Here is an 11,036-nt window from a genome sequence, read left to right on the forward strand (position 1 = left end):
AGACGCGTTTATCCAAAGCGACTTACAAATGAGGACAATGGAAGCAATCAAAATCAACAAAAGAGCAATGGTATGCAAGTGCTATAACAGGTCTCAGTTAGTTTAACGTAGTACATGTAGCGATATATATATATATATATATATAAATAAAATAAAATCTTGAAACATCATTGTTTACATTAACTTCATACTGTTTTCATTTAAAGTCTCTGAAGCTAAAACACACTCATGCTTTTTATTAAAGATGAGAACACTAAATTCTATTTATTCTCACAAAAATTAAAGTTTCTCAGATCATAATCCAACATCTAATATTAGATCAAATCTAATTAAAACTAATACCTTAAGAAGCTAAGTGAACAAATAACATATTCATTTACTTATTTAATAAATAAAGATCTAAAGATAAATATCTAGAGATCACGAAAATAATTTGGTGACAGAGATGTAAGTATTGTACTATACTACAGAATGCTTTCTTATAATATTACTTTACAGAACATAATCTGAAATATAATTAGGACTATTAGTTTTATTTCTCATTTCTCATTAAGTCTTGGTTATTGTTTCTCCCTGCCTTGAGGACAACTTACATAAAAAATGTCAAATCATATCCTACTCTCTTCAAACCTTCAGATAAATCTGCCCAATTAAAGCTCTCATTAGAGTCAGCTGACTGAACACAGACATGACTTCAACCTGTCTGGCTCAATATGAACTTATTAAAAGTTTATGAACTTTATGACCTGAGTTAGTTATCTGCTCAAATATGCTGGCATATAAAAATGTGCAGTAAAAATCATTAACAATATTTGGGAATTGGGGGATAAAATAATAATACTTTTGCACATATTGGCTAAACTGACATTTTTTTATTCTTATTTTTTCCAAAACAAAATTAATTAATTAATCTCCCTATATATGCTTGATCTATATTTTATGTTTGTTTATATTGATGTAAATATGTAGATGGAAAAACTATGAGGTCAAAGGTTTATGGTTTGTCCACTGCTGAAGAGTATAAAATAAAATAAAATAAAATAAAATAAAATAAAATAAAATAAAATAAAATAAATATTTTAACATGCAGTGATGAAACATTCACAATAAAACTAAGAAAAAATCTTAATGAAATAATTGGGTCAATTTTGATGTTATTATGTTATTTTTAAAAGCAGAATGGGCCCTTGACCAGTGCAGAAAACACAAAATGCACCAGTAAAGGATTCAAGATCTCACACGAATCTTAAATACAACAGCACTTCACCCAGAGAAACTCCAGCGTATTCAGCTCTTACAGAAACAATCTCTCTCAAACAGAAAAAAGAGAGCTGAGGAGATCTAAGGCTCAGAGAAATCCATTAGTGAAGGTGAGCCCTCGCACCGCTGGACGCCTCATTGTCCCGCTGGCGGCCCGTGGATGACTGACAGGAATGATTGGTATGCAGCGAGGACAGTGTCGTCCTTTAAAAAACCTCTCCCTGAAAGCATTCATCATACAGAACGACAGCACGAGGCAGAGGAAAAGACACAGAACCACCACGAGATGAGACATCTCGTATTATGAGAAAAGATAGAAAGAATCAGTATGAAGAACGACACAATAACACATACAGTGCCATTAAAGGGGAGAGACTCGATATAGTCCTCCACGAGATCGATAACCAGTACACACACACATCGATCAGCATGTAGTCGTTTATATTTCATCCTCCAGAATCAATCGCCCCGCAGCTTCTGGAACTCTGTAATCTGTTCATCAATTCTTTCTGATTCAGGTATCGGCCAAACAGCACGTTTCCCAATCAAGTCATTAATCAGGTGATCCATGGAGTTGATCGGGGGAAGGGGACATCACCCGCAGGGCATCAGAAGGGCACGTAGACTAAGAAAATGCAGCTCTGCAAGCCAACACAAACCTATGAAGCACTTTATGGCGGCTACATTTCCAATTGGATGGGATTTTTATGCTTTTGATGGACTGGACAGGGCAGAGAGAAAGGAAAGTGTGCATGTGCACTACAGCAGTGACACAGGGTTCAAAATCAACAGCGAATCGAGAAAATTAACCATCAAAAATACTGGAAAACACAAGAAAATGCATTTAGCTTTTCTAAAAAAAAAAAACACTACCCTTCGAAAGTTTGCTGTTTGAAAGTTTTTTTTTTAATGTTTTGAAAGAAGTCTCCATCATTACTCCAGTCTTCAGTCTCACATGATTCTTCAGAAATCATCCAGTATGCTAATATTTCTACTCAAGAAACATTTCTTAATATTACCAGTGTTAAAAGTTGTTTTTATTTTATGGAGACCATGATAAAAAAAAAATTCAGGAGTCTTTGACGAATAGAAAGTTCAAAAGATCAGCATTTCTGTCACTTTCGATTTATTCAATTTGTTGCATCCTTGATGAATAAAAGTATTATTTCTTAAAAAAAAATATATAATAATTACTGACCTCCAAATTGGATATATTAATATTAAAAAATGACTTTAATTTATTAAATTTATATGTGTTCTGAATTCATGATAAATTTACGAGTTTCTACAATTTTTAGTTCATATTTAAAAATCCAATAAAGTTGCGTGGATGGTGTATATGTACTAAGCCAGAGGGTTTTTAAAAATGTATTTATTTAAAAATTTATTTATGAAGAGTTCAGATGCAAAGGCCTATAAGTGCCGTTTGAAATTTTCTTCTAAAATTAGCATTTTTCTTAGGCTCCTATGTTTATGATCGGTTATTTCACTTTAATGGCAATGAAAAGAACCTATTCATTGCCATTAAAGTGAAAATTACTGAACCTACACTGCTCTCCTCTATAGTTCTCAAATCTAATTTAGCATTTTCAATGTCAATTGAATGTCAATCAATTAATGTCAATGACACCAAATACCATTTGAGTGTCTCCACCAATCACAACATGGCAAGTTTGAATATGCAAATGTGATTTTGGAGCTGCAGCATTGAGAAAAATGTTCAGTATTTCATAAAAGAAATAAAATCATACGGGTTGAAAAAGACACACAGGTAAGCAAATGATGGCTGAATGTTGATTTTTGGGTGAACTATCCCTTTAATAATGCCCCGTCCACACGGAGATGCGTTTAGCTGTATATGCATACATTTTGTATCGTATAGGCATTTCGTCCACACGGATCCGGTGTTTTGGGAGAGTGAAACCGATATTTTTTTAAACCGGGTCCCAGAGTGGATAAATCTGAAAATGCCGCCCTTACGTTTTCGTGTGGACAGCGAATCCGTGTATTTTCTGAAACTATAACGTCATCAGCCCACGTCTCGCCCCTAGTCAGACACCGCTACGTCACATAACAGCAACAAAAACATGAACAAACACTGGACGATTGTCTTTTTATTAACTAACATTAACACAGATTAATAAATTTATTGTTCCATGTTCGTTTGTATACCGCGCACAAGGTTTATGCGCATAGTCCAAGTCTTCTTCTCCGTTTTTAGTGTATCTCTGTGGCAGAATTACAGCGCCACATACTGGTCTGGCATGTATACTACATCGTTTTGTGTCGGTTTCGTGGTTTCGTGTGGACGCAGATATTTCTTGAGACAAGGATAAAAAAAGATTGGATAGGGAAAGCTCTGGCTTCGTGTGGACGTAGCCTAAATGGCATGATAACATTTTCAGTTCATAAGTTATCAGCTCCCAAAAGAGGAAACAAGTAAAAAAAAAAAAAATTACAGTCAAATTTTAATCATGATTTTTCTCATCTTAAACACTTAAGTCAGGCGGGGAATAAAACGGTCACATTTGCGTTTTATCCTTCATTCCTTCAAACGAAAGCATGTCATGTGGTGAATCCTGTCTCCTTAAGTTTGCATTTCTCTGCAAATCTTCAAAAAAAGACCCTAAAGGCAATTTCAGAGAGACGCATCAAAAGCCTGCTGCGACATATATGCAGACGCTGTAAGCGTGTGTGTGTCTGTCTCTCCGAAGCTCTATGAAAGTGAGAAAGTGTGACCCGCTGCAGCTCTGGTTCATGAGAGTAACTTTCATGAAATGGAGAGCTGTCAGTGGAGGAGAGGGTCAGGTAATGCCGTCTGACAGTCTACTGACTTCAATCAGCCACAAAGACGGTGTTACATAACGCCAGTGAAGGAGGAGTCCGTGTGTGTGTGTGTGTGTGTACCTCTGACACTCGCTGGCGTGCAGCACCAGGTCCTGGTTGTTCTTGGCAGACAGCGTGAGCTCATGTTCGGTCGAGTTGAACACATCCAGCAGTAGATGACATTGACGAGTACTGAAGAAACATGGAGAAAGACAAACCGAGAAAGTATTAATGAAGTACAGAACTCACACTTAATTTAATCATTTAAGTTTGAATGCAATGTCTCTGTCAAAGCAAAATCTAGTCAAATGTGTAAATGTGCACAACTGCAGCAGGACTTTAGAGCGTTGGTTAGGACAAAGAAATCATATTGCACTGGACAAATTGATCCAATTAAACAAGATATTGTGAAATGATTTATAAAAGTCCATTTTTTAAGTTTTTAATGAGCAATATTTAGAATATATAGAATTGTTATTCTATTTGTATTTGTTGTAATTACTTTATTGTAATTATTTGTATTGTTATTTTTATGTGAAACACTTATGTAAAAAAAAAAATACATATTTTGTTTATTCAATATACACTACTATTGAAAAGCAAGATTTTTTATGGAAGAAATAAATGTCTATTCACTGAAAAAAAAACTTTACATTTTTAAAATAATTTTTTTTAAATAAAATTTTAAATAAAAACTATTAATCAAAGAATCCTGAAAAAATAAAATGTATCATGGTTTCCACAATAATATTAAGCAGCACATCTGTTTTTAACATTGATAATAATAATAAATGTATCTTGAGCACCAAATCATCATATTAGAATGATTTCAGAAGGATCATGTGACACTTCAAGGAATAGCTTTGCATCACAGGAATAAAATACATTTTAAAATATATTCAAATTGAAAACAGTTATTTTAAATTGTAAAAAAATAAAATAAAAAAATCAACAATATTTATTTTTTACTGCATTTTTTAAATGTGCCCTTGGTGAGCATGAGATTTTGTTATAGTAATGTTTATATAAAAATATCAAAAAAATTTGCTTGATTTAAATATTTTTGATATTAATTCTGACATCAGTTTATACTACTGACACAAGCACACAAATAAATTTAAGTACACACACACACACACACACGCACACACACACACACACACACACCACACACACACACACACACCAAACCAGATGGGCACAAGAGGTCATGCAGATGTACTTGTCATCTTCTGTCCAAACATCAAAGGTTAGCATCTCTTTCATCTAGCGAAAGCTTTGTGTGTGTGTGTGTGTGTGTTACCTGCATCTTTATTTATGGAAACAAATTCTCAAACCCACCACAGTAACACAATACAGACAAATCAAATTCTACCCTGCTTGTATTTCTTCCCCTAAAGTCTACTTATAACATTAGTCATGGTTTCTTGCAGCAAAAACAGTCATAATTTCGTTTTGGTGACTATTTTCTATCTTCATCTTCTCTCGCCATTAGAATAAAATAGTCCATGTGTACCTTTAAGGATTAGTACAACAAATATTGTGCATCAAATTTCAATAGAGCAAGAAAAGGCCAGTTTACCATGATATGACCTCTTTAAACCCCAGTGAGCAGATATTTTGAATGATATGATGGCCGCTGTGTGTCAACACACAAGCAGAGCAGTCAAGACATACAGTATCTCTCTCTCTCTCATTTCTTACAGTGATCAGTAGGGAATGAATCATCAACAAGAGATGCAGCCAACTTTTAAATAGCAGAGAGAAATTGAGAGCGAATGCCAACCAATGCTTACTCAACACCGAGCATCCCTTATTCTCTCGCTCTCCATCAATCTCTCTCAGAGCAGTCAAGACATACAGTATCTCTCTCTCTCTCTCTCATTTCTTACAGTGATCAGTAGGGAATGAATCATCACAAGAGATGCAGCCAACTTTTAAATAGCAGAGAGAAATTGAGAGCGAATGCCAACCAATGCTTACTCAACACCGAGCATCCCTTATTCTCTCGCTCTCCATCAATCTCTCTCAACTCGTGAGCAGATGCCCAAAGTTTTCCCGCAGCGGAGTCCAATGACGTCACCGCTGGAAATCACTGAGGAACGTTTCAAGTTGAACACATCATGAATTTGACCCCATTTACTGTCTTAACACACATTCTGGATCTCATTAAAAGAAAGAAAAAATGGCTTGCATTCATAATCTTTCTTCGAAATAAACATCTTTTTTGTTTAGCCCATTCCCTTTTGGCTGCTCACTCAATACAATAAGGCGAGATTTTCTGCAAAGCTGCTTCGAAATAGCATGGATTGTGAAAAGTGTTTTACAAATAAACATGTAATGCACTTACAGTAGAAGTCTGTGGAGAAAAACGCTGTACTATAAATGCAAAAAATAATGTACACACTATTTCGACAGCATAGCCACAAGAAGATTATACCTGTTGACCGAATGTCAAAGAACTGCTAACACTGGCTGTGTAAAGTAATATCCGATGCAGTCATTCCCTATGAATCGAACCCATGACCTTGACTTTGTGAGTGCCATCTATTGTTTGAGCTACATGAAAGCAACAATGTAAAGAAAAAATATATATAATGATAATTTAACATATATGAATTTTTATTTATACAGAATTAAAATATATTACTACACAGTGGGGAAAATATTTATTTGATCCCCTGCTGATTTTGTAAGTTTGCCCACTTACAAAGAAATTAAGGGTCTGTAATTTTTATGGTAGGTTTATTTTAACGACAGAATACCAACCAAAAAATCCAGAAAAAAAACACATTATATAAAGGTTAGAGATTAATTTGCATTTCAGTGAGTGAAATAAGTATTTGATCCCCTACCAACCAGCAAGAATTCTGGCTCCCACATATTGGTTATGTGCCCACGTGGAACACAGATTAGTTCCTCTTCATGAACTCGAGCTGCGTCGAAAACGCTAGGGGAACGCCTTCTGCGACCCAAGCTCTGAATCACATGTGAAATCAGTCCAATAGCTGAACGGGACGTCACGGCGGATGACGTCATGACCAGGAAGCTATAAAAGCAAGTGCGGCGAAGCCAGCGTCAGCTTTCTGTCATTGAGCGAAGCGCTCTGTGTGTGTCAGTCATATTTATTGTTGTCTGTCTATTGTGAGAAAAAAGTCTAATAAGCAGCTATGTCTAAGGCTCACGAGCAGTCCCCACCGCGTACCAGCTCCTCACATAGGGAGATGTAAAAACAGAGCGTTGCCGCCCGTTTTCCCCCGCGTCGGGACCGGAGGCAGAAGCAGCGCTCTGGGTTGGGGGCCTCGAAGCCTAAGCCGGATCTGCAGACCGTCCTTCAGGCGAAGAGGTCCTCGACCAAACGGTCCTGACTATTTCAGTATAGGACTAGCGAGGGCAGGCCCTTCTGGGGCAGAGAGGATCACACCGCATTACACGGTGCCCATCTCCCCCCAGTGCCCTCGGGAGATCGTTCTGCCAACCCTGCCGGTGTTCCAGGGCGCAGCGGTCAGACACCTGTCCACACAATCTGTATCTTCCATTTCAACCTCTCTCACCACCATGGGCAAGACCAAAGAGCAGTCAAAGGATGTCAGAGACAAGATTGTAGATCTGCACAAGGCTGGAATGGGCTACAAGACCATCAGCAAGAAGCTTGGTTAGAAGGACACAACAGTTGGTGCGATTATTCGGAAATGGAAGAAATACAAAATTACCATCAATCGGCCTCGGTCTGGAGCTCCGTGCAAGATCTCGCCTCATGGGGTAAGGATGATCATGAGAAAGGTGAGGGATCAGCCCCGAACCACACGGAGACCTCAATCCTATAGAAAATCTGTGGAGGGAGCTGGAACTTCGAGTTGCCAAACGACAGCCAAGAAACCTTGAGGATTTAGAGAGGATCTGTAAAGAGGAGTGGATCAAAATCCCTCCTGAGATGTGTGAACCTGGTGACCAACTACAAAAAACGTCTTACCTCTGTGCTTGCCAACAAGGGTTTCTGCACCAAGTACGAAGTCATGTTTTGCTTGGGGATCAAATACTTATTTCACTCACTGAAATGCAAATCAATTTCTAACCTTTATATAATGTGTTTTTCTGGATTTTTTGGTTGGTATTCTGTCGTTAAAATAAACCTACCATAAAAATTACAGACCCTTAATTTTTTTTGTAAGTGGGCAAACTTACAAAATCAGCAGAGGATCAAATAAATATTTTCCCCACTGTAACAATAATATATTTAATACACATTAATATATTTATTTACTATAACAAAATATCTAAAAAATTTAAACAACAATAACAGATTTTCATAAATTTATTATATTGCCATCTATTATCAATTACTAATTCTTCTTAGTTACTACTACGACTTAACATTTAAATACACAGAAATGTACAATAAATTTATGTCACGAATATATGACTCAAAAACAATTATAAACAGCCATATTTACTATTTTTATATGTAATAATTTAACAAAAAAATACTATATTAATTCTGGAAGCCCATTTCCACCACAAGATAAAAAAGAATTATGGAAGCCTGTTTCAGACTTAAATTCTTAAATACATTCAGAATTGAGAAATATAAACTCAAATTTTGACTTTTTTTAACATGAGTTAACATATCGCAATTCTAAGTTTATATCACATGATTCTGACTTTTTTCTCAGAATTCTGAGTTTATATTTAGCAATTCTGAAAAAGAAAATCAAACTGAGAGAAATAAATCTCTTTCCATAATGGGATAATAAAATATAAAAGGTAATAATGACTTTTATCTCACAATTCGGACTTAAATTCAGAAATAAAGTCAGAACTGAGAAATATTAACTCAAGAGTTCTGACTTTTTCTTGCAATTTTGAGTGTACATGTCACAATTAAAAGTTGTTTTTCTCAGAATTCTGAGTTTATATCTAAAAAAAAAAGAGACAAAATTCAGTTGTGAGAAAAAAAAAAAGTCTAAAAACATCTAAAAAATAGCTAAAAACAATACTGGTGAATAATTAATATATCCAATTGCACGTTTCTGCTTCGCTCCATAGACTTCCATTATAAGTGAATTAATGCACATGTTTTGAGCTGTGAGTTTAAGCTGTATTGAACCCTAATCAATCCTTTAAAGCACTGGATTTGTGAAAGATAAAATGTCATGAAGACAGTAGCTTTCTTTTATTTGGCATTTGAATGTTTTCTTTCCTCCGGAGGTCCTCGTCTCACTACATCCGCTCACACCACACCAGAGATAAAAGCTTTTTTAAGACAGGTTCTTTTTCATTTAATGGTCTTCCAGTATTATTTGTGTGTTAAGTGTGTCTAAAAGCAATGGCGAAGTGTGTGTTGTGGGCGTGTGTTAATGGTGTCTGAGTTTAGTAATTAAACTGTTGCTGTTTACAACATCCCGTTGAATTTACTTGGTCAAACACACACACACACACACACACACAGTACATTTGTCCACACATAAGAGGTGTGGGTGGGAATTAGACACACAGACATTAGTCACAGGCCGCTTCATGTGTTAGGAAAGCATCTTCCTGCATCTTTAAGAAGCTTGAAAGAGAAATAATCCAGGCAGACCAATGAGTATTCATCAGATCTGTGGTGTGGAACAGACCTCTACTCTGCCTGCATTATTCAGATCAGACGATGGGCCATTTGTCTGGACCCACCGCCCAGAAATGTCTAGAAGATTTTCATCTCAGGAACATTATTTCATCTCCTCAGAGGTAGTGAGCTGAAGAACTGCACCGCGCTCGAGTGGATCCTTCAAGAGGCTGTGTACATTAGTGTGTCTGAGAGTGTACGTGTGTAAACGCTTCCCGTTCCCATCAAGCCTGTACTGTATATATAATGTGTAATAGAAGGAATTCTATATAAGGAATTTAAAATGCCTTATAAAACACACTGCATTTCGTGAAATGTTTTCATAAATAATTAGCACATGAACACACACACACACCGTGAACACACACCTGGAGCAGTGGGGGGTTCGGTGTCTTGCTCAAGGGTCTCACCTCAGTCGTGGTATTGATGGTGGAAGAGAGCACTGGTTATTGGGGAAGTCGTGGCCTAATGGTTAGAGAGTCGGACTCATAACCCAAAGGTTGTGGGTTCGAGTCTCGTACCGGCAGGGATTGTAGGTGGGGGGAGTGAATGTACAGCGCTCTCTTCCACCTTCAATACCACGACTGAGGTGCCTTTGAGCAAGGCACCGAACCCCCAACTGCTCCCCGGGCGCCGCAGCATAAATGGCTGCCCACTGCTCCGGGTGTGTGTTCACGGTTTGTGTGTGTTCACTGCTGTGTGTGTGCACTTTGGATGGGTAAATGCAGAGCACTAATTCCGAGTATGGGTCACCATACTTGGCCACATGTCACATCACTTTTTTTTATTCACTGCCCCCACCGACAATTCCTGCCGGACCTGAGACTCGAACCCACAACCTTCGTGTTACAAGTCCGACTCTCTATCCATTAGAGAGTCTATCTCTATCCATCCAACTGCCCCGTAACATACTGTATATGTTAGACTTAAAATTCTTAAAAATTTAAAATAGATAAATAAATACATCAAATTTAATTAAATGAAATTAAAATTAAAATTGTATTATTATTGAATAAAAATAGTAATATAATTAAAAATATTGTCTTTTAATAAATTACTATATATACACCAATAAAAATATAATAATTATATAATAATCAAATAATCAACAATATTGCATTAAAATGTTAAGTCTTAAATATTTAAATAATATTGAATAATAATTATTATTAGTAGTAGTAGTAGTAGTAGTAGTAGTAGTAGTAGTAGTAGTAGTAGTAGTAGTAGTTTATTAATCATTTAAAGGTATTGTTCTATATAATAATGTATAGAAATCAAGATTATAACAAACACACATGCACACACACACACACACACACACACACACACACACACACACATA

At 36.3% G+C, this 11,036-nt stretch overlaps 1 protein-coding gene across 2 annotated transcripts in view; it reads right to left on the bottom strand.

Annotated features, from left to right (window-relative positions):
- Positions 1-11,036, bottom strand: part of LOC107681624 (trafficking protein particle complex subunit 9-like) — a 248,577-nt gene that overhangs the window by 85,159 nt on the left and 152,382 nt on the right. For both annotated transcript variants that reach the window (XM_016477940.1, XM_016477939.1), the window contains one exon: positions 4,168-4,278. In XM_016477940.1, coding sequence (XP_016333426.1) covers positions 4,168-4,278 — 111 coding nt within the window. The remainder of the gene's footprint in view (positions 1-4,167; positions 4,279-11,036) is intronic.

The sequence above is a fragment of the Sinocyclocheilus anshuiensis genome, unplaced genomic scaffold (assembly GCF_001515605.1).
Source record: "Sinocyclocheilus anshuiensis isolate Anshui unplaced genomic scaffold, SAMN03320099.WGS_v1.1 scaffold1524, whole genome shotgun sequence".
NCBI classification, from domain to species: domain Eukaryota; kingdom Metazoa; phylum Chordata; class Actinopteri; order Cypriniformes; family Cyprinidae; genus Sinocyclocheilus; species Sinocyclocheilus anshuiensis.